The sequence below is a fragment of the Heterocephalus glaber genome, unplaced genomic scaffold, assembly GCF_053883595.1.
Source record: "Heterocephalus glaber isolate CG9 unplaced genomic scaffold, H.glaber_assembly_v1.0 deba00001572, whole genome shotgun sequence".
NCBI lineage: Eukaryota > Metazoa > Chordata > Mammalia > Rodentia > Bathyergidae > Heterocephalus > Heterocephalus glaber.
This window is the reverse complement of record NW_028258357.1, coordinates 25352368-25377508: the sequence shown is the minus strand read 5'-3', so window position 1 is coordinate 25377508 and position 25141 is coordinate 25352368. Positions and strand designations below refer to the sequence as shown.

At 37.3% G+C, this 25141-nt stretch overlaps 1 protein-coding gene across 4 annotated transcripts in view; it reads right to left on the bottom strand.

Moving 5' to 3' along the window:
* Nucleotides 1-25141, bottom strand: part of Stk38l (serine/threonine kinase 38 like) — an 80958-nt gene that overhangs the window by 2817 nt on the left and 53000 nt on the right. For all 4 annotated transcript variants that reach the window (XM_004844755.3, XM_087192788.1, XM_021258324.2 and 1 more), the window contains 9 exons: nucleotides 18589-18711; nucleotides 18175-18258; nucleotides 6086-6209; nucleotides 4185-4339; nucleotides 3612-3714; nucleotides 3363-3424; nucleotides 1867-1984; nucleotides 1330-1453; nucleotides 258-353 (listed from right to left, as the gene is read on the bottom strand). In XM_004844755.3, coding sequence (XP_004844812.1) covers nucleotides 258-353; nucleotides 1330-1453; nucleotides 1867-1984; nucleotides 3363-3424; nucleotides 3612-3714; nucleotides 4185-4339; nucleotides 6086-6209; nucleotides 18175-18258; nucleotides 18589-18711 — 989 coding nt within the window. The remainder of the gene's footprint in view (nucleotides 1-257; nucleotides 354-1329; nucleotides 1454-1866; nucleotides 1985-3362; nucleotides 3425-3611; nucleotides 3715-4184; nucleotides 4340-6085; nucleotides 6210-18174; nucleotides 18259-18588; nucleotides 18712-25141) is intronic.

Here is a 25141-nt window from a genome sequence, read left to right as displayed (position 1 = left end):
GTGTGGCCACAACTGAAGAAAGGCCAAAGCTCACAATTAACAATGGTAAGCAATTCTTAAATGCTGCTTTACTATTGGCCAAGATGAGTCATTTCATAGCCAGCAGTCTCACTCACAGCATCTGGAAAACACTGCCTCCACAGCGCAGCCAACAGTGCTACCTCTCCTGTGCGATCTAGCGGAATCACAGGTAAAGTCCCTGTTAGCACTGGAGGCTCCTCTTCCTCAGCTTCTCCCTTCCAAGCCTAGGAACATACCTTATGTGCCCCCAGTCTACACCTTCAAAAAAGGGATGGCCTTTTATTTCTTCTACTCCACTATTCCCAATTCTGTTATCAGAATCAATACAAAATCTAAACAAGGAAAGAAGGAAACAGAAATTAACATACATAAATCACACCCATCCAGACTCTAGTCACATCATTTCAAACGTTTAATTTTTCCAAAGCATTACAATTTTTTCCTGTTTACTGATCTTAACTGTGTTCGTTGTGGAAAAATGTAGGAGAAAATCAGTCATCACGAGTTGCATTATTTAGGGCCAGTTACTGTACATATTTTGAACTTACTCCTAATTTCTTGACTATTTCAGGGCTACCTTTTTCACTTAACACACTGAAAAAATTTCCCAGTTATTAAATATTTTTCTATAAATTTTCTAAAATTTGTATCTGGTGATATTATAATTTATTTACCCACTCCAACATTGCTTAACATTTAGGTTTCCAGTTTTTCACAACTCAAATAATACTATGATAAACATACTAAATCATTATACATATCTGATTATCTGCCAAGCAAAATTCCTACAAGCAGAATTGCTGGGTCGCAGGTCACATGCACACTACACTCAGTTGGGGAGCACAATGCAGTCTCCTGCCCAGAAGATTTCATACACAGACTTCCATGACAGGAGTTCCTGCTGTAACAGATTTATTTTCCCTTTTTCCTTTAATGGGACTGAGTTACTATATTCTAACAAAAGTGACATTTTGCATTTACTTTACATCAATACCCAAAACAATACCAGGCCTTTCTGTGTTTTTATCTGTTTTTTCCTGCAAACTTCCTTTTCAGGAGCTTACTTTTTTTTTTTTTTTTGGTACCGGGGATCAAACTCGGGTCCTTGAGCTTGCACAGCAGGCGGCGACACCACTGAGCTAAATCCCCAGCCCAGGAGTTTACATTTTTAAAACACCTTTCTTTATTGAACTCTTTGACCATACATATCACTGCTATTTTTTCTCTCCTCACAAAAATGAAATGGTTCATTTAGGTACTTTTTAAGTTCTGAGATACCCTACATTTCTCTGATATTTAACGACTGACCTGAGAATTAAGTCCTTGGCTTTCTCAGAAATAGGTACTTCTGGAGGAAATACTAGAGTTTCTTTCCAGTTCATCACTTTTCTGTATGTTTCCTGAGGAGTTTCAGAGCAGAAAGGAGGATAGCCTACATATCAGGGAAAATAAAAGCTTTATTGTCCTTTGTGATTGATCAAATTATACCTACTAAATATGTGCCACAGAAGCTAAGCAACCCTGCATGCTCTGTTTAACAGTAGAATAACCCACCATTCATCACTGTACAATAAAACCCTAATAAAGCCAGTAAGACAAAGGACTGCTCCCTGTTTCCCCTGCAGACACGTAGGTCCAATATGCATGCATGGCAGCTCAGGTTCAACAGCCCCCTTCCTGCCATAGGACCCTGGGGAGCTTGTTGGTATTTATCATATTTAACACTGAGAAGTGTTAACAATAAGGTTTAAAGCAGCTCAGCTATTTTAGGTCATGACGTCTGTAATATGTTAAACAATGGCACTCTTGAGGTGTATTTATTATGTACATAAGTTAACGACATACCTATTAGCATTTCGTACATAATCACTCCCAGGGACCACCAGTCACATAGTTTGTTGTATCCAGTCTGCATGAAGACTTCTGGAGCGATGTAATCTGGTGTCCCAACTGTGGAATATGCCTACAAGGGACAGTATGTCAAGCCAGTATCTTTAACGTTTTTTAAAAATGTGAACATCATTTACTACTGATAAAAGGAATATATAAAGAGGTTAGTTTTTCATGTAATCCTTATTTTACATGTTTATTATGTGACAGATACTGAGTCAGATAACATGTTAAAGAATACATGATTTCTGCCCAGAAGAAACTCTGAAGTCATTTGTATATGAAGTCCTCTCTGCTCCCTTGGGAAACAATGTTAGACAGGGTGCCTGACTTCCAGGAGCACAAGAACCCGTGCACAAGTCTTCATTAGGAACACCTGTACAGAGAGGCACACAATTCCACTGCAATAGTTTTCAGCAGTGTTCACTGATTTTCCTGTTGCAAGTAGGGAATACTGCAATTCTCTTCCCAATTGTAAAATCTGATCTAAAGTGACACATTTAGAAGCAGAATGAAGTTTTTCTCCCTAATGCATAATAAATTTTAATATACACAGTAAATAAATTTTGTGAACACTGAAGTGTTTGACAAGCATAAAGTCTGCTGTTCCATAGATTAAGGAAAGAATGAGCTCAGTAGTGCACAGGTTGTTTGTTTGGCTTTAGAGGGTGTCAGGCTATTATTGTTCAGTCTACTTAATCCCCTGAGAATGGTAAATTAGTGTCCCTTGTCATCACTTGGCTAAAGTGTATAAATATTTATAAAATGTCTATCCACTCCGAGCATTGTATGCAAGACTAGAAAAACAAAGTCAAAAGGTACAGTCCTAATCTTAGGAATGCCCATGGTCCCAATTAGCAAGTTAAAGGGAAAGAAGAAAAAGGGAAAACAATTTCTATACTTGCTAATAAAAGGGAAATTGCATGGGATTAAAAACAGGCAGTGTAATTCTGCATTAAAGGAGTAATTAAGTTTATCTGTCTAAAGTTTTATATCGATTTTATTGTAATATTGCTGACATTCCAACTTCCTCTTTACTCGGTCTGCAAAGAAGTTCCTGGAAATTCACTGCTTTACTTTCTGGCTGGTGTTTGTTGCAGCAGGATTTATACTACAGGCACAGAAAATGGAAAACTAGAAATCACAAGTCATTCTTTACAGTTACATTCATCTCAGTGAATTATATTTAAAGTGTTAATCACTAATGAAACAGATAACTTACAGCACATTACTTACACAGTAGATCACTTACTCACAGATATGCTCATTAAAGTACCCTAAAGTTAAATCATAAAGTAAAAATTGACAGTTTGCTTTATAGGTAAGGGAACCATAAAGAGCAAGTAAGAATATGGTGTGATCTCGGAACATGCACTGTCACATCTGTGTAAACAAAGACAAGGCTTCAGGACCAAGACACAGAATCCTTTCTTAAAAAGTGGCGGGCTCACCAGCTGCCTTCTGTTCTTCTTCCAGGTTTCTGCTTTCCTCTTTGAGTTCATGTTCTGAAATGCTGATTTCAACAAGACAAAATGGTAAGCATGAGGGAAGAGCTCACCAGGAGACAAAATCGCACATATTGATCTGAAGCACATGAGTAAATTTAGAGAATGGGGAGAGGATAGGAGAGAATCTTCAGTTCTTAACAGCACTGAACTAAACAAACTATATTTTAGTTAGGAAAACAATAGCAAACTTACAGAAGTCACTCGGTGGGTTGTGAGTGAGATTTCTGTAAAATTCAGTTCTGTGAGCCTTCTTCAATCCCGTGCACAAACCAAAATCAGATAATTTTACATGTCCCTAAAAAAATTATAGTAAAATCAGATTATTTTAATTTTGAAAAACAAAACCTTATTGCAAACTCCTCTTTCAAATCCAACTTTTAAGGGCCAGGGATTTAGCTCAGGGGTTTCGCTGCCTGCTGCTCAAGCACAAGGACCTGAGTTCAATCCCCAGTACCAAAAAAAAAAAAATCCAACTTTTATAAAAATTCTTAGTTTGGAATTTATATTTGTAAAAATGTAAAATTATAAGTATTTTAGGGTAATCATTTTGAAAAGTAGAAAATGCAGGGAGATTAAAAAGACAGCCACATCCTGTGTCATTCTATTCCAGCGTCCTCTCCCACTGTACTATTCTATGAAATACTGTAGTTTAGCAATAAATAATGTGAATTGTAGTTGCCCATTTCCAATCATAAAATCAGCTCTATTAGTCTATTTAAAAAAACAACAACAACCACCTAACATTTCACTAGTTTATTCACATGCCTTGGCATCCAATAAAAGGTTGTCTGGCTTAATATCCCGGTGGATGAAACCCAACTGGTGGATTGCATCTATGGCCAGAACAGTCTCTGAAATGTAGAACTGCGTTTCCTCTTCTGTCAAGGTATCCTTCTTCATTAACAAGGTCATCATGTCACCTATGTAAAGGAAGCATCGTGTTACTGAAAGTGCTCCCAAGGCAGAGTACTTTGCACAAATCTCCTTCCTATTTGTGAAACAAATGATTGATTTGGCATGTTATGATCTACCCAATATATTTAGCCATTTCTGGGGCTAGATAAAATTAAACTGTCAATGCATAAGCAAAAGTTTTGTGACATGATAGCTTTAAGGCACAGAGTAAGTGAAACTGAATCAGAGCTGAGCTGACACTGAAGTAATAACCCCCCACTCAACACCCAGAAATCAGCCTGCTGGAGAAAACAGGTCAAACTGTGCAAAATAATAACAAACCCACCTGGAAACAAGATCTATTTTTCTAAGTTTCACAAACAGTCCGAGCACATTAGTCCAACAAAAATAGGACACATCAGCCCACTAAAAGGCATTTCCAGACATTTCTCCATTTTCAGGAAATTTCTTTTTTTAAAAGGGACAAAGAGTATTTTAACTACATTGGTGTGCTTAAAACACAGAATTAACAACTGATAACAATTTCTCATATTTCCTTTGAGTCATTTAAAAAAAATTCCCATTCTATTTCCTTTTCCCTTAGTCCTCTATTCTCATTCTATTTCCCTTTGCCTCTTAGCTGAGCAATGATGGCTAGATTTGGCTTGGTACATGCCTTTCTAGCTTATTTTTAAAATGTTTTCATTCATATACATATATATATATATATCTGTAAACTTACAGATTTTTGTGTATTTTCAAAAGTCACATAAATAGTATCAAACTTTGTGATTCTACAGTGTGCTTCATTTCACTCCACTGTGTCTCTGAGCCAGATGTGTATTCTGTGACTTTTTTTTTTGGTACCAGGGATTGAACTCAGAGTCCTTGCACTTGCAAGACAAACAGCGGAACCACTGAGCTAAATCCCCAGCCCTATCCTGTGACTTTTAACTACTGTAAAGCATTTCATACTGATGGGTATTGGTCTATATCGTTTTCCACCACCTGTCAATACTGCAATGAGCATTCTCCTCATAGCCTCTTGTGCCCGTGAGGAGTGTCTCCAGGAAATAGTTGGCCAGGCAGTTGCTGGACCATAGGACACATACTGTTCAGCCTCATGGGACATCTCTATAATGGACTCCAGGAAAGCTAAGATCTGTCTACAAGAGGCCAGTGTCTCCCAAATCAATACCACCTAATCAATACTCAGCATCATCAGACTTCAAGGGATCTGAGATTCTGAGGAGTGTGAAATGGTATCTCAATCTTCTTTTGATTTGCATTTCCCTGAATATCAATGAAACTGAACATTGTCCATCATATGTTTCGTTTTGTTTTGTTTTTGGTAGTACTGAAGATGGAATACAGGGGTGCTCCACCACTGAGCTACATCTCTAGCCCTTTTTATTCTTTTATTTTGAGAAGGTCTCAGTAAGTTGCTCCTGCTGGCCTAGAACTTTCAATCCTCCTGCCTCATCCTCCTGAGTACCTGGGATTATAGGTATATCCTACCATGCCTGGCTACTTGGCTATTTCTTTTCACTCCACACTTATACACAGTCTAACTGGTTACAGTAAACTCAAAATGGTACCATCTAAAAGTATCTCATACTAATCACTCCTTCAAGATAATCTGGGCATTATTATGGAAATAAACACAAAAACTCAAAAAAATTGTGTAAAATCTCAGACCTAGGAATATAAAAGTAAACCAAATCAACAGTTATGCTAGGTCAGTCTGTCACTGCTGTAATGTTTTCTTTTACCTCCAGGGAGAAATTCCATGATTAGATAAAGGTTCCTCTTATCCTGAAAACTGTAAAACATCTTCACCACCCAGGCACCATCTGCTTCTACCAAAATATCTCTTTCTGCTCGAATATGTGCCACCTAGATGAATATATTTTGAAAAAAATTATTGTAACACATTACACATTTTTCAAGCTCACCTCTTACTCACAAGCTCACCTCTTTATTCATAATAGGAAAGTTGGAGTTTCATAAAAGATGTGATACACAGACATGTTCATATTCTCATTAAATATGGAGAAGCTTGGGAAATAGTTTACTTTAGCTTATATATTTAGGCTTGAAAAGTTGGGGTCAATAGGCATACTGCAGGTAGATGAGGCCTTTGAGGTAGGATAATGACTAGTCAGTCTATAAGGTTCCTAACCCAAGCCTCTTCCTAGTGAAGATCACTGGTTTCACTATATAAATTTGGGACCCCAGTATGACTTTAAAGTTAAGAGTAGTACATAATGCCCTGTAGATTAGCATGACAAAGCCAACTTTGCTAAAAACAGCAAACTACTTTTAGATAATTAAACAAAGGGTTCAGCTTTTGGTAGTTTTTTAAAAAGAAGCAGGAACCTTTATAATAACTGCAGTATTTTAATTCACTGTTATAATGTAAACCTCTATAATATATACAAACATTAGCTATAGCAAATTAATGTAAGTTTTTGAAGTTTTAGTACTGCTTTGTCAGACACATAATTGCTGGGGCTACTATCATGTGAACATTGTATAGTCTGGAAAATTTTATAAGCTGAATAATTTATGGGGCTGGCATAAATGCTTAGTTTTTAGAAGCTTTTGCATATAGTTACATGTTCTTTCTTCAAAGATTAGTTAACAAGATTTGATGTTATGCTTTGTTACATTCATCATGCAACATTATGAACTTGCCGAAAGCACAAGAGCACGTATACTTGGAAACCATTTCAGGACAACAAGATCTGATCTGCTTAGTAATCACCCTACATTTTGGGGACTATTATATTATCGTCTGATGCAGTAAATGTTCTGAGGTGAGAGCACAACATGAAGGAGTAAGAACTTGCTTTCTGGCATCAAAACACTTTATAATCTCTCTGGATCTGTTTCATTAAGTGAAAAATGCTAACTAAATTTCTTTTCTATTGCTTTTTGCAATATATTTTAAGGTACTAAACAACAAGCTCTGAACTTTTTGGGTTTACATCAGAACTTTGGCCTGATTGTTTCTAAATATCTTTCTAAATATCTTAAAGATAAACTGAGGGCATGTTTCCGAAATGGGATACAAAGGCTGGCAAGGATGACATACAGTAATGTGGTACCAGGCCAGGGATTTAGCTCAGTGGGTTCGCCACCTGCTGCGCAAGCGCAAGGACTCGAGTTCAATCCCTGGTACCAAAAAAAACGATGTTATAGTAATGTGGTACCAAACAGGTGCTAGTTAATTCTGTAGAGCGTTTAGCATTAGACTGTGATTAAATACAAGTGTATTAGAACTGAGTGGAAAAGGTTTCCTAAGATGAAATTCAGTGGTGACAAATGTAGATTAATTTATGTTGGGGGAAAACTCCAACATGCAAAATCGACAGCTGGCCGCGTGCCCCAGGGAGACCGTTCCTGTACAGGAAAGAGCAGGGTCCAGAGGCTGCTCAGCCTCTAGCCAGGTATTCTACTTGAGACCAGGGACAAGCATAATGCAAATTCTCATAATGCAATGTCCAACACAAGCATAATGCAAATTCTCAAGTAGCCACATAAAATGCAAAAAGAAACATGTGAGATTAATTTTAATAATACAGTCTATGTAACCAAATATATCCAAATATTATTTCAACATGTAATCAATATAAAAATACCGATATTTGGGGGCCCAAGTTCTCATTTGCTGCTTGCATTACATTTACAGCACACCCTCGTTGAGACTGACTACATTTCGAGAGCCCAAGAGCCACATGTGCTAGCAGCCAGACCAAGTCCTGCACTAATTACTGCCTTCTGTCCTCCTTCCAATACCTCATGCAGGCTCTAGGTACCCGATGGCAGCTAAGGAAGGCTCTACTTACCTCCTTGTCTCTGAAGCGACTATCTTCACCCAGACCCTTACTGTGATCATTGTCTGTAATTCTCTAATCCAACTCAATAGCTCAGCCTTCCTTGTCTGCAGAACCTTTCTTCTGGAATCAGACTGTTATCAACAAAGGTCTTTGTAATCTCATCTCTGAATGGTTCCTGCCCCCTTCTCCCCAAACTGAAGCCAGGGTGAAAACCACCCAAACACCACTCAGTCTCACTTTGAATTCACAGCTGTACACCTCATGGCCACTTCCCTACAAAGTCTGCTTTCCCACACTGCAAGATGCCCACTTCACAACTGTCTCCTTCAGCCGCCAACCAGCCACCCTTCCCTGCTCCAAGCAGGAACATGGAACCTTCCAATGCCAGGTCAATGCCCCTACATTTGTTACCATTTTCTCTTCTTCTCCTTTGTTTTAGTAAGTGGGCTCCTGCTCCTGTCTTCTAGTATATCGCCGTAAGTATCTCCTCTCTTCTCTTATCTTTTCCTTCCCAGTTTCTAGCAGATTCTTCCTGTCAGCACTGAAACAGTTTTTGTCTTTAAGGAACCTTCTTCTGACCCTAATTTTCACTTTATCAACCTATTCTTTCTTCTGCTTCACATGAAAAACTGATCTATAGCTACTTTCCCTACTTTTTCCTTTCTGTTCTCTTTTCCACCATTCCAATTAACCTCTTCCCTTCCAGTTTATTATAACTGCCTTGCCAAGATATTCACAGTCTCTGCGCTGTGAAATCCAATGGCCTGTCCTACTCTGTCTCAGCAGCATTGAACACAGCTGACCATGCACCTTCTCCTTTATAAATACTTCCACAACACCATGTTCTTCTCATTTCCCCATCTGGTAAGATGATGTTTCTTGGTCACCTCTGCCTGGTATTCCCTAGGTAATTTTATCTTGTCCCATTTCGCTCTCCTGATTTTCCCCTTCTCCTCTCTACTCTTCTTGCCAATGCTCTTGGCCCTTAACAGTCTATCAGAGCAAATCTTGCTAAGTGTGCCTTCAAATCATAATTGCTTTTAAGCTCTTCTCAACTTTACTGTTGTAACAAAGCATAAGCCACAATTGCATCCTAGCTGTAAACAGCACTCACTGTCTCCACTGGTCTCCCTGCTTCAAATCTTGCTTTATCTACAGGTTACAAAAGATTGATTCCACTTTATAAAACATAATCAGACATATCACTACCCTGTTTAAACTGAACAAAATCCCGCCAATGGCATCCCATGGCACGAGATCATGGCCTTTGAAGCCCAGCAGGGACTGGCTGCTGCTCACTGGTCCACAGCATTTCTCACGGCTCTTCCCTCTTTTAACTCCAGGCTCAATGGCTTGTTTCTCCTTTTCGAGCAGACTAAGATTATTATTGGTTAAGGCCTCCATATTGGCTCTTCAGACCTTTGTTCCACAAGATCTCTGTCTGTTCAGTTCCTTCAATTAAATGACAATGACAATACTACATATCGGAATCTATGGGACACAATGAAAGCAGTCTTAAGAGGGAAATTCATAGCAGTGGATACATATATTAGGAAAACAGAATGAGCCCAGTTAAACAACCTGATGCTGAACCTCAAGCTTCTAGAAAAAGAAGAGCAGGACAACCCCAAAGCTCATACAAGGGAGGAAATTAGAAAGATCAGAGGAGAAATCAATGCAATGGAGACTAAGAGAATGATACAAAAAAATCAATGAAGCCAAGAGTTGGTTCTTCGAAAGAATCAACAAAATTGACAAACCTTTAGCCAACCTTGTCAGAAAAAGGAAAGAAAAGGCCCAAATCCATGCAATTAGGAATGAAAAGGGTGAAATTACAACAGACCCAGCAGAAATCCAGAGGATCATCAATACCTACTTCCAGAACCTATACACCAATAAGATGGACAACATAGAAGAAATGGACAGATTCCTAGATACATATGAATTACCAAAGTTGAACGAAGAAGACCTAAAAATTCTGAACAACCAAATATCAACCAATGAAATTGAAAATGTAATTAAAAACTTATCAACTAAGAAAAGCCCAGGCCCTGATGGCTTCACTGCTGAATTCTACAAGACATTTAGAGAGGAACTACTGCGACTACTGTTTAAACTCTTCAATGAAATTGAAAGGGAAGCAATACTCCTAAATTCATTCCTGGAAGCAAACATCACCTTGATCCCCAAAGCAGAGAAAGACCCAACCGAAGAGAAGAACTATGGGCCAATCTCACTAATGAACATAGATGCAAAAATCCTTAATAAGATACTGGCAAATAGAATGCAGAAGATCATCAAGAAGATCATACACCCTGATCAAGTGGGATTCATCCCAGGGATGCAGGGATGATTCAATATACGCAAATCAATCAATGTAATACACTATATCAATAGAGCCAAGGACAAAAACCATATGATTATATCCATAGATGCAGAAAAGGCATTTGACAAAATCCAACATGCATTTATGATAAAAACCCTACAAAAAATTGGAATAGATGGCCTCTACCTCAAACTGATAGAAGCCATCTATGAAAAACCAACAGCCAATATCATACTAAATGGTCAAAAACTGAAATCCTTCACACTAAAATCAGGAAAAAGACAAGGATGTCCACTAGCACCACTCCTGTTCAATATAGTTTTGGAAACATTAGCCATGCCAATTAGACAAGAGAAAGAAATAAAAGGAATAAAGATAGGAAATGAAGAAGTCAAATTGTCATTACTTGCAGATGATGTGATACTGTATATAGAAGACCCCAAGAATGCCACCAAAAGTCTTCTAGACTTAATAACCAAATTCAGTAGAGTAGCTGGACACAAGGTCAACACACAAAAATCAATAGCTTTCCTCTACACGAACAACAGACCCACTGAGACAGAAATAGGACAAACAATTCCTTTCACAATAGCATCCAAAAAACTGAAATACCTAGGAATCAACCTAACGAAAGAAATCAAAGACCTCTTTTCTGAAAACTATAGCACTCTGAAAAGAGAGATTGAAGATGGTATCAGAAAATGGAAAGACATCCCCTGCTCCTGGGTAGGAAGGATCAACATAGTGAAAATGGCCATACTTCCAAAACTGTTATATAGATTCAGTGCAATCCCAATTGAAATCCCAGCAGTGTACTTCACAAACCTTGAGAAAACAATCCAAAAATTCATTTGGAACAAGAAGAGACCCAGAATATCAAAAGCAATTCTAGGTAACAGAGCCATGGCAGGGGGTATCAAAACCCCCTACTTGAAACTATATTACGAAGCTACTGTGATAAAACCAGCATGGTACTGGCAAAGAAACAGACCTGAGGACCAGTGGAACAGATTAGAAGATACAGAAACAACTCCAGACACACTCAGCCACCTCATCTTTGACAAAGGAGCCAAACACCCTCACTGGTGGAAAGATAGCCTCTTTAATAAATGGTGCTGGAGAAATTGGGTTTCAGTTTGCCAAAGATTAAAACTAAACCTATGTTTCTCACCATGCACTAAATTAAAATCGAAATGGATTAAAGATCTAAATATTAAAATAGAAATGCTGGACTGGCTGGAACAGAGGTTAGGTAGAACTCTTGAAGACATCGGTGTAGGAAAAGATTTTATGAACAAAACCTCAGTTGCCCGTGAACTAACACAAACAATCCACAAGTGGGATCTCTTCTTATTAAAAGGCTTCTGCACAGCAAGAGAAACCACCAGCAGTGTGAAGAGACAACCCACAATGTGGGAAAAAATCTTCACCTGCTCTTCCTCAGACAAAGGTCTACTATCTTGAATCTATAAAGAACTTCAAAAGATCAGACCAGACCCCCCAAATTTAAAGACCCAATCCAAAAATGGCCATCTGAAATGAACAGACATTTCTCAGACAAAGAAGTAGAGATAGAAAATAAATACATGAAAAAATGTTCAACATCACTTGTCATTCGAGAGATGCAAATGAAAACAATGCTGAGATTCCACTTCACTCCAGAAAGAATGGCTGCTATCATGAAATCAACCAATAACAAATGCTGACGGGGCTGTGGGGAAAGAGGAACCCTGCTCCACTGCTGGTGGGAGTGTAAACTGGTACAACCACTGTGGAAATCAGTATGGAGATATCTCAAAGAACTAGGACTGGAAGTCCCATTTGACCCCGCTATTCCATTGCTGGGGATCTTCCCCAAAGAATTAAAAGAATCATACCACAGTGATATATGTGCACCCATGTTCATAGCAGCACAGTTTGTAATAGATAAAACTTGGAAACAGCCCAAATGCCCATCAACTGGAGACTGGATAAGGAAAATGTGGTTTTTTAATAAAATGGAGTACTACTCAGCCATAAAAAATGAGAAATTAGAGACATTTATAGCTAAGTGGATGCACATTGAGGCGATACTCTTAAGTGAAATAAATAGGACACACATGAATAAATACCGAATAGTTTCTCTGGTGTGAGAAACTGAAAGTGTAAATAAGGACTAAATGTGTAATAGGTAATGTGAAATAGGAAGAAAAGCGGCAAAGGGGAAGGAAGTGGGAGGGATTGGGGAAAGGATAGAAGGGAATGGGATTAATATGAGAAAATGGAAAAACAGGAACAAAATCTTTGTAAATAGGGAGGACTGGAGGGGTTGAAGGGAGGGCTGGGCAAGGGTGAAAAATAAGAACCAAGAGAGACTATGTAAAGATGCAAATTTCCAATGATGAATGTCATTATATTGTATACCTAAAATGTACCAATGATTAGAACGAATAATCGATAACGTAAAATAGGAAGAAAAGGTCCAAAGGGGTAGGGGTAGGGGTAGTGGGAGGGGCAGGGGAAAGGAAAGAAGGGAAAGGAAAAATGATGAGAAATGGAAAAAATGGAAATAAAGTCTTTGTAAATATGGAAGGGTGGAGGGCACGAAGGGAGGGCTAGGAATGGGGAAAAAAATAAGAACCAAGATGCATTATGTAAAAGTACAATTCCCAATGAGAAATGTAATTGTGTTGCATACCTACAATGTACCAATAAAAGAATTTAATAAAAAAAAAAAAAGATCTCTGTCTGTCATTCTTTCTCATCATTCAGTCTCTCATCAAACATTCTCTCCTCAGAAGCACTTGCCCTGATCCAACTGTTCCTCCAAAACCAAGATCACATGCATCACCTTACCATTATAAAAAATTTTCTGCAAACTATTCAGCACTCACAACAATTTCAATAGCTGTCTATTTCCTCCACTATTACAAAAGAACTAGGATCAGATTTGTCTTAACTACTGTGTTCCCAGGACCTACAACAATATTTGGTACACTGTAGGCACTAAAAATATTAATGTCAAATAAAACAAAAAGTAAAATAATGCAGTGAAAACCCAAGTGGGTCATAGTAAATAAAAACCAATATCGTATGCTGCGATGATAAAGATAAAGCATAAGCATCAGAGAATTGCTATTTCTTTTTACTCACTCATCACTGAGTCCTTCACTAGAAGTTTCCATTTAGAGTCCTACAGAGTGTCCCCCCAGACTGAAATACAGGTAAAGACATGACATATTACCACGGACATTTTCAGACACTACAGCCACCCATAGAACTACATTAAGTCATAGGAAACTGAGAGCCTAGGAATATTAAAAAAGTAGTAAACAGACTTGGAAATACACAAAATTAGTAAATTCTCAGTAACTAGTTTTGCTTATTTGATGAGTAATAAGACTGAGGGTGCTCAGAATTGCTCTTTATTTTCACTTAACTCAGAAAAGAAAGTACTTCAGAAAGTATTTTGTTATGGCCTGAGTCTCCCCTAAATGCATATGGTACAGTGCCAGTGTGACTGTATCTGGAGACGGGGCTTCTGATAACTCAGGTTAAAAGGTCCTAAGGGTGAGATTAGTGTCCTCAAAAGACAGTTCTCGGTCGACATGCTACAGCTCCCAGTGCAGAGGAGGCTTCTGGGTCAACGTGCCACAGCTGCCAGTACAGAGTAGGAGACTTCTGTGCCAACCAACCCCGGCTCCCAGCAAAGAGGAGGTGAGCCACGTGGGCACCAGCAGCATCCCCCCACCCCCGTCAAAATGTGAAGACACATAAACAAGTCACAAAACCAGACTTCCAGATCACCTAAAGCAACCCCAAAGGGAAACGAGATGGAATACTCTGATACTCAACCACCTGGACTCCCTGAAGCAGCAACAAAAGAGGATCTGGAAAAAATGAAATCAGAAATAATTTCTCAGATAACAACAGAGGTTGTGCGCATAATGCAAGACATGATTAATAAATCTAGAGAGGATACAGATAAATATTTAAAATAGAGGAGCTGAGGAATATGATGGAATCCCAACAGAGGAAACAAATGGAATCCATCAAACAGATGCAAACAGATTTCCAGGATATGAAAAACTCCACTGAAAGCTTACATAGCAGAATGAACCAATGTGAGGATAGAATTTCAGATATAGAAGATAAGATTGCAATTAGTGACCAGGAAAAGAAAAATTGCTTTAAAATTATAAGGGACCACGAGAAATCAATCCAGCAGTTGCTAGATGATGCAAAGAAGAATAACATAAGACTGACTGGGGTCAATGAAGAAACAGGAGAGAGTGCAGACGACATAAAAAAACTGTTCACAGACGTGATGGCAGAAAACTTCCCAAGGAGGGGAAAAGAACTTGACAAACAGATAAGTGAGGCATATAGGACTCCAGCTAGCCTTGATCAAAAAAAAATCTACACATAGGCATATAATTGTTAAGATTCCAGAAATCCAACAGAAGAATAAAGTTCTACAAGCAGTTAGGGAAAAGAAACAAATCACATACAAAGGAAAGCCCATCAGAATCACAGCAGACTTACCAACAAAAACCCTCAAGGCAAGAAGAGCTTGGAGTGATGTATTTCAAGCCCTAAAAGAAAACAGCCTCCAACCCAGATTGATGTAGCCTACAAAACTATCTTTCAAAATTGATGGAGAAATAAGATACTTTCATGACAAAGAGCACCTCAGGAACTTCATGAATACCAAACTGGCACTCCAAAAACTTTTAGACAACGTCCTACGAAAAGACAACGAGGATCACAACCCCAGAAAGCCCAGCAGAATGAATCCACTGGGCGCAACAAGAAATTAAATGCAAAGGGGGAGAATCCAACAAAAAGAAAAGGTCATGACAAAAAAAAGCAGGAGTAGCTACCCTCTTTGTAGATCAAGTGGATTTCAAACCAAAATCTGAAACACTTCTGGTCTCAAGAATTTCACAAAAGGGATAGTCAACTTGTATGTACAAATGTATTGTGAATATGTTTTCATTCCTTTTAAGTAAAAACTTAAGAACAGAACTGTTGGTTCTTAACAGTAATACAAGAAATTGCTATATTGTTTTCCAAAATGGTTTTATCATTTTACATTCACATTAGCAGTATTAGAAAGTACTAACTAGGGGGCCGGGGATTTAGCTCAGTGGTTCAGGTGCCTGACTCTCAAGTGCTCAAGGTCCCGAGTTCAATCCCCAGTACCAAAAAAAAAAAGTTCTAACTGGTTCACACCTAAGCTGACATTTGTTCTTTTAAAACTTTTAATTTCATCTCCCTAATGAATGTATAATTCAGTCTTGTTATTGTATTGATTAGTATTTTTCTGATTCTAGTGTTGCACACCTTTCCTTGTGCTGTACTGGCTATTTATCATCTTCTTGTGTCTACTTTTTAATTGGGTTGTCTATTAATGAGCTGTAAGAGTTCTTTATATATTCTGGTCATAGGTTATATGTATTATAAAAATGTTCTGGTTAAGGACTACTTTTCATTTTCTTAATGATGTCATTTAAAGTTCTAAATCCTGATGGAATCTCATTTATTAATTTCTGTCTTTTATACATCATGTTTTTTGTATCCTAGGAAATTCTTGCCCACCCTAAATTCATAAACATTTTCCCTTATAATTTCTTCTTAAAAGTTTTATAGTTTTAGTCTTTCATACTTAGGTTCATAGATCCTTTCAAGTTATTTTTATGTATGGAAATAAAGGGCTGAGGTTAATTTTTTATATACAGATAACAGGTGTTCTAGTACCATTTGCTGAAAACACTGTCTTTTCCTCTGCTCCTGAGTTGAGTTTATGTTCTATAAAATGTTGATGTTAAATAATCTTTCAAAACTCAGTGGACCATATGTGTGTGGTTCTATTTCTAGATTCTCTGTTTTATTCCATTGATCTATCTGTCTTTCCTTACACCAACACTGCCTTGATTACTATAGCTGTAGAGGAAGTCTTAAAATTAGGTAATAAATGTCTTCCAACACTGTTTTTTTTTTCTTTTTACTTTTCTAGGTCGTTTGTACTCCTACATAAATTTCAAATTTCAAAATCCAATTCTCCATTTATAGCAAGTATACATAGACCTGAATTTATACCTTGTGTTTTCTAATCCTGCTAAATTCAGCTACAAGTTCTAGGGGCTCCTAGAGATTTCTTAGTATTTTCTCTGTTGATGATCACTTCATCTACATATAAAGATTTTACTTCCACCTTGCCAATCCTATGCTAATTGTGTCATTTTATTGCCAGACTATTTTGGTTTGTGCCTATGTTTCAAAGTTTAATGGAGAGATGAAGAGTAGGCGTATCAGCCCTTGTTCCCCACCTTAGGGAGGAAGCATTGTATCTTTTCCATTCATATAAGGCTTTTTTGCTGAAGTATGGAGTACATGTCTTTGATCTGTTGAGAAGTTTCTGTTCTACTTCTAGTCTCCTGATAGCTTTTACCATGAACAGCTATAGAATTTAGTCCAATACTTTTTCTGCAACTAATGACAGGATCATATGGCTTTTTCCCTTCCTCTGTTAAAATGATGACTTTTGGGGGTGGATCTTCCAATGCTGAACCAACACTGCCATCCCTATAACAAAACCACTTTCTACATCCTGCCAGATCTGACTTCTAATAGTTTGTTTTGTTAAACAAATTTCTATCTATGTTCATACTTTTTTCTTCTATTATCTTTATCCAGTTTTAGGATTAGCACAATGTTGAGTTCCTAAAATGAGGGGAGAAGTGTTCCTTCTTTTTTCTGCTTTATATGTTTGATATAATTCATCAGTTAAAATGCATATGAGCCTGTTGTTGTCATATAGGTAGGTTTTCAAGCTAGGAATATACTTTCTTTAATAGGTGCTATTCAAATTTTATATTTCCTCCAGAGTCAGTTTCATTAATTTGTCTTCTAAGGAACTTCTTAGAAGTTGTCAAATTTATTTCAAAAAAGATTTTTGTAATATGTTTTCTATATCCTTTTAAATTTTGTAAAATCTGTGGTAATGTCCTCTAAATTTTGATAGTGTAATTAAAACAATGTATAATTGATATTGTACAATAGAAAGAAAAGGTCTAAAGGAGCAGGGGAAGTGGGAGGGGTAGGGGAAAGGAAAGGAAAGAAGGGAAAAGAAAAAATATGAGAAAAGGGAAAAACATGGAAACAAAGTCTTTGCAAATAGGGAATGGTGGAGGGGGTGAAGGGAGGGCAGGGGAAGGGGAAAAAATAAGAACCAAGATACTCATATAATGGTACAAGATCCCAATGATGAATGTGACTGTATTTTATTCCTAAAATGTACCAATAAATTCAATGGAAAAAACAAAAAGAAAAACAGTTCTCATGTGAACATGGGTGTTCTCTCTCTCCCTGTACTCACCAAGGAAAGGTCATCTGCAAGTCAGGGAGAGGCCTCACCAGAAGCCAAGCCCCAGCATAGCATCACTGTAGGATTTCCAGCCCTCAGAACCATGAGAAAACAGAGTTTCTGTCCTTTGAGCCACCCAGACATGGAATTCTGTCATACCAGACTGAGTAGACTAACACATGGATTATGAATTTGGAGACATTTCAAATATGAGAACTGGAAAACACTAAAATGGGCTACTAACATTAATAGTAAGATTCCTTATTTAAAAGTCCAATGTAAGCACTTATTCTAAAACTTGGCCATGGATGTCCCTTTGCACTGCATGTGTAGAAGGCCCCATACCTGCTCCTTTTCAAGCATATCAGCCTTTCTCAGTATCTTCATTGCATAGACATGGCCTGTGTCTTTCTTCTGCACTAGCCTCACCTAGGATAAAAACATAAATATATATTGTCAGACCAGGGATTTCGCTCAGTGGTGCTGCTGCCTGCCTCACAAGTGTAAGGTCCTGAGTTTGATCCCCGGTACAGGAAAAAAAAAGAATGTACACACACACACACACACACACACACACACACACACACAGTAAATGTTAAACAGTCTAGGCTACTATACTATACATTCAAGAATGAAAAGTAGGTTGTTTTAAAGACAGAATTTACCATTGGGATTATCTTAGGAAGTGTATTTTAATAGATATTTTAAACTATCTTAAGATAAATGTGTTCAACCATGGTAAACTGAAAAGAACCTCACCTCTCCAAAAGCTCCTCTTCCTATAACTTTCAGAGACTCAAAGTCATCCAAGCCAAGCCTAGTCCTCTTGAGCCTTAAGAACTCCGTTTCCTTGCGAGCATGTTGTGATCGGCGTAACTTTTTCTATTTAAAGACAATTTAAAAGGATGATCATCTAGTCAGGATGTTTCAAGGGCACTTACAGTATTAAAGATGATATATATAAAAATTGAGGGCCGGGGATTTAGCTCAGTGGTTTCGCCGCCTGCTGTGCAAGTGCAAGGACCCCAGTTCAATCCCCAGTACCAAAAAAAAAAAAAAATCGAGGTATCTTACTAGCGCTCTAATTTAACAAAGTAAGTATTAAGTACAAAAAGAACAATCCTAAGAAAACATTTTTAACAGTTAATAAATCTTTACTCTTGAAATGGACAGTCTTTCAACTTAACTAATTCATCTATCTACACATAAAATTCATTCTTTCATTTGTATACTGACTTAATTCACAATAAACGAATTAACTAGCTCATCATATTTATAAAATTAATTCCTTCATCTTTGTGCTGACTTAATTCATACATAAAAATTAAACTTTAGAAAATGCTAGTAGTATCCTGATATTGATCTTCAACTCTGTCAGGAAATCTACTTTGCTTCAACCCTAATTTCCAAGATTGCTCTGTTACAACCTGAGACCTGTGACACCCAAAACCACACAATGGCAGTGTTTTCATAGATTTGTTTATGGTAGCACTTATAAGTAAATCTTATGACAGACTTTACTCTTAGATAAATTTTAATAAACTGCTAGACACTTGGCATACAACTTCGTGAAAATACAAAGCAGCATAAAAAGAAATCATTAAAACACCCAAGTCAGTAATTGCACATTTGATCCTACAAAGATCACACAAAAAAAACTTGTACTAATGAGCCATATCTGAAATAGCTGAAGGTTTCATTTTCCACAGGCATTTATTTCAATGTTCTAAACCTCATTTTTCCTTCTCATCAACTATTTGTTTTTTGTTTTTTTCTCCCAGTGCTAGGGAGCAAACCTAGGAGCCTGCACATGCTAGGCAAGCTCTCTACCACTGAGCTACAGTCCTGGCTCTTTTTATTTTGAGATTGAGTCTCACTAAGTCACCCAGGCTGGCCTTGAATTTGTGATCCTTCTGCCTTTGCCTCCTAAGTAACTGGGATCACAGGCATACACTACCGCATCAGGTTTCTAGTTTTTATATACTTAATTCCTAGACATAATAGAGATTACTAGAGGAAACAGAGTGGGAAATAAATTAAACTCCTGCTCTTCTTCAGCTAAACTTTATAAAGCTCAGAAGGCAAGGCAAGTCAAAAGGACCCTAACAGCTCAGAAATACTGCTCCTAAAAGTAGCTCCAGTTATAACCACTGAACTGTCCTGTTGTACTGTGTCTATTTTTAAAAGTTAGATTATTAGTGAGAAACGCATGCATGTGTATCATCAATACAATGGAATTCTGATACCTCTAGCCAAATGAATCTAAGAGGATGAAATCAAGAAATTATGTCTTGAAATATAATGGAAGTTACACGCCCAGGCATATCAATAGAAGAAATTATGACAGTGTAAAAATAAAGGTGAGTTGTACAAATTAAAAAGCTTTGCCCAAAGTTGTTTTTCACACCTGATATTGATTTCAAAATACAGCAATATTATGGAAATTGTATTCAACAATGAAGAGGCTTTTTGGGTAAGAAGTCAGGCAATAAGGAAACTAAATAGATAAAGATATAATAACTACTGCATTGTTTACCAAAAGGCTACACTAAAAAAAAAAAAAAAAAGGTATACCAATCTAGTAGCTGTGTAACTAGTTTAAAAACAGATTGCTCTAATTAGGGGATTAGGATAGTTTCAATCTTTTAATATTAGTTTAACAGTTAAAATTATATTACAAAAACAAAAATAGATTCTAATTGTGAGGACTATTTTTGGACTTATTTTTGGAATGGTAGCACCCTTTTTACACATAAGTGTTCAACAATATCTTTTGAATAATTTAAAAGGTCTGAAATAACAGTAAAACAAGACAGTCTGCCAAAACAGTTTTAAATTTTAAGACTTATTTTACAAGCCACTGGGTGACACTATAGTATCATGTCCTTTAAAGTAAAAGGCGTTTAAATTTGTGGGGTTTTTAGGTGTTTAAATTTTTAACAAATGAATAAATGTGAGAATTTTGAAAAACTGTTCTGAATCTCTTTCATGTTTTCATATCAAACAGTACAGCTGGGTGCAGCTACAGAAACTTTCCACTCTGAATGTCAAAGATGATCTTGTTACACAGAATTATATAACTGGGCTTAAAATTTACAGACAAGAGTTACAAAATAAATAAATAAATAAAACCCACCAAGGGAGTTGTGTGAATTAGGCAAGATTCTACCACTGAGCTCCATCTCCATTCCTTCATGGCTCTCTTTTGTAGCTTAAATTTGCCTATTTTGATTTTCCATTAAAAGTTCATGTTTGACAAGATTTTGTTGAGATGAGATGAAAATAGATATTCTCTCTTTTTCCACTCTTTTTAAATGGGCATTCCTCAAACTCTCAGTATGCAGGGTGCCCAATTTTATGTAAGATAGTGCATATGAAAGTTGAGATACAAAAGAGTTCAGCTAGTAACTTCATCTAAGGATATATGCTTTACATGGACATAGGATATGGTTTAAACTTTTCATTCATTTTCTTAAATTATTTTCAAATCATTTTCTATTTCACAATGAGTGCTAGTTTCATTAAATAACTGGAATTTTATTAAATACCTTTATTAAAAACCACCCACGTATGAATCGTTCCAACATTTTTATACTAAGGTTGAGAGAGTTTGTCTATTCTATAGAATAACATAATCCAGGACCCATCATGGGGCCTAATAAAAACCATTTGCAGAATTAAAAATGCCTTTACAGGAACAAACTGGAAGTTTTATAAAAAGGTATTATTACCCAGAGACTATTTTGAGGGGCAAAATCTTTTCTTCTTTTTAAAATATTATTTTATTGGTACATTTTAGGTATACAATATAATGACATTCATCATTGGAGATATGCACCTTTACATACTCTTGGTTCTTATTTTTTTCCCCATTCCCCCGCCCTCCCTCAACCCCTCCATCCCTCCCTATTTACAAAGACTTTGTTTCCATTTTTCACTTTGCGATATTAATTCCATTCCCTTCTTTCCTTTCCCCTAGCCCTCCCACTTCCCCTTCCCTTTTGCCCCTTTTCTTCCTATTTCACATTATCTATTATACTTTTTAGTCCTTATCTACGCTTTCAGTTTCTCACACTAGAGAAACTATTTGGTATTTACACGTGTGCCCTATTTACTTCATTTAAGAGTATCACCTCAATGTGCATCCATTTAGCTATAAATGTCTCTAATTTCTCATTCTTTATGGCTGAGTTCTACTCCATTTTATATTTTTTAAAAAACGCATTTTCTTTATCCAGTCTCTAGTTGATGGGCAACTGGGCTGTTTCCAAGTTTTAGCTATTACAAACTGTGCTGCTATAAACATGGTGCACATATATCACTGTGGTATGATTCTTTTAATTCTTTGGGGAAGATCCCCAGCAGGGAAAGAGCTGGGTCAAATGGGGCTTCCAGTCCTCCTTCTTTGAGGTATCTCCATACTGATTTCCACAGTGGTTGCACCAGTTTACACTCCCACCAGCAGTGGAGCAGGGTTCCTTTCTCCCCACAACCCCCAGCATTTGTTATTGGTTGATTTCATGATAGCAGCCATTCTTTCTGGGGTGAGGTGGAATCTCAGCATTGTTTACATTTGCATCTCTCGAATGTCAAGTGATGTTGAACATTTTTTCATGTATTTATTTTCTATCTCTACTTCTTTGTCTGAGAAATGTCTGTTCATTTCAGATGGCCATTTTTGGATTGGGTCTTTAAATTTGGGGGGTCTGGTCTGATCTTTTGAAGTTCTTTATAGATTCAAGATAGTAGACCTTTGTCTGAGGAAGAGCAGGTGAAGATTTTTTCCCACATTGTGGGTTGTCTCTTCACACTGCTGGTGGTTTCTCTTGCTGTGCAGAAGCCTTTTAATAAGAAGAGATCCCACTTGTGGATTGTTTGTGTTAGTTCACGGGCAACTGAGGTTTTGTTCATAAAATCTTTTCCTACACCGATGTCTTCAAGAGTTCTACCTAACCTCTGTTCCAGCCAGTCCAGCATTTCTATTTTAATATTTAGATCTTTAATCCATTTCGATTTTAATTTAGTGCATGGTGAGAAACATAGGTTTAGTTTTAATCTTTGGCAAACTGAAACCCAATTTCTCCAGCACCATTTATTAAAGAGGCTATCTTTCCACCAGTGAGGGTGTTTGGCTCCTTTGTCAAAGATGAGGTGGCTGAGTGTGTCTGGAGTTGTTTCTGTATCTTCTAATCTGTTCCACTGGTCCTCAGGTCTGTTTCTTTGCCAGTACCATGCTGGTTTTATCACAGTAGCTTCGTAATATAGTTTCAAGTAGGGGGTTTTGATACCCCCTGCCATGGCTCTGTTACCTAGAATTGCTTTTGATATTCTGGGTCTCTTCTTGTTCCAAATGAATTTTTGGATTGTTTTCTCAAGGTTTGTGAAGTACACTGCTGGGATTTCAATTGGGATTGCACTGAATCTATATAACAGTTTTGGAAGTATGGCCATTTTCACTATGTTGATCCTTCCTACCCAGGAGCAGGGGATGTCTTTCCATTTTCTGATACCATCTTCAATCTCTCTTTTCAGAGTGCTATAGTTTTCAGAAAAGAGGTCTTTGATTTCTTTCGTTAGGTTGATTCCTAGGTATTTCAGTTTTTTGGATGCTATTGTGAAAGGAATTGTTTGTCCTATTTCTGTCTCAGTGGGTCTGTTGTTCGTGTAGAGGAAAGCTATTGATTTTTGTGTGTTGACCTTGTGTCCAGCTACTCTACTGAATTTGGTTATTAAGTCTAGAAGACTTTTGGTGGCATTCTTGGGGTCTTCTATATACAGTATCACATCATCTGCAAATAATGACAATTTGACTTCTTCATTTCCTATCTTTATTCCTTTTATTTCTTTCTCTTGTCTAATTGGCATGGCTAATGTTTCCAAAACTATATTGAACAGGAGTGGTGCTAGTGGACATCCTTGTCTTTTTCCTGATTTTAGTGTGAAGGATTTCAGTTTTTGACCATTTAGTATGATATTGGCTGTTGGTTTTTCATAGATGGCTTCTATCAGTTTGAGGTAGAGGCCATCTATTCCAATTTTTTGTAGGGTTTTTATCATAAATGCATGTTGGATTTTGTCAAATGCCTTTTCTGCATCTATGGATATAATCATATGGTTTTTGTCCTTGGCTCTATTGATATAGTGTATTACCTTGATTGATTTGCGTATATTGAATCATCCCTGCATCCCTGGGATGAATCCCACTTGATCAGGGTGTATGATCTTCTTGATGATCTTCTGCATTCTATTTGCCAGTATCTTATTAAGGATTTTTACATCTATGTTCATTAGTGAGATTGGCCTATAGTTCTCTTTTTTGGTTGGCTCTTTCTCTGCTTTGGGGATCAAGGTGATGCTTGCTTACAGGAATGAATTCGGGAGTATTGCTTCCCTTTCAATTTCATTGAAGAGTTTAAAGAGCAGTGGCAGTAGTTCCTCTCTAAATGTCTTGCAGAATTCAGCAGTGAAGCCATCAGGACCCGGGCTTTTCTGGTTGGTAAGTTTTTACTTATGTTTTCAATTTCATCGACTGATATTGGGTTGTTTAGAATTTTTAGGTCTTCTTTGTTCAACTTTGGTAATTCATACATACGTATCTAGGAATCTGTCCATTTCTTGCATGTTTTCCATCTTCTTGGCGAATAGGTTTTTGAAGTAGGCATTGGTGATCCTCTGGTTTTCTGCTGGGTCTGTTGTAATTTCACCCCTTTCATTCCTAATTGCATGGATTTGGGCCTTTTCTTTTCTTTTTCTGATAAGACTGGCTAAGGGTTTGTTAATTTTGTTTATTCTTTCAAAGAACCAACTCTTGGCTTCACTGATTTTTTTGTATCATTCTTAGTCTCCATTGCATTAATTTCTGCTCTGATCTTTATAATTTCCTCCCTTGAATGAGCTTTGCGTTTGTCTTGCTCTTCTTTTTCTAGAAGCTTAAGGTTCAGCATCAGGTTTAATTGGGCTTGCTCTGTTTTCCTAATATGAGTGTTCACTGCTATGAATTTCCCTCGTAAGACTGCTTTCATTGTGCCCCATAGATTCCGATATGTTGTACTGTCATTGTCATTTAATTGAAGGAACTGTCTTATTTCTTCTTTCATTTCCTCTGTGACCCATTGGTTACTCAGAAGTGTGTGGTTCAATTTCCACATGTTTATGAAGTTTTTCCAGTTTCATTTGCTATTGATCTCCAATTTCATTGTGCTATGGTCTGATAACATACAGGGGATAACGTCCATTCCTTTGCACTTACTTAACCATGTTCTATGAGCGAATATGTGGTCTATTTTGGAAAACGACCCATGTGCAGCTGAGA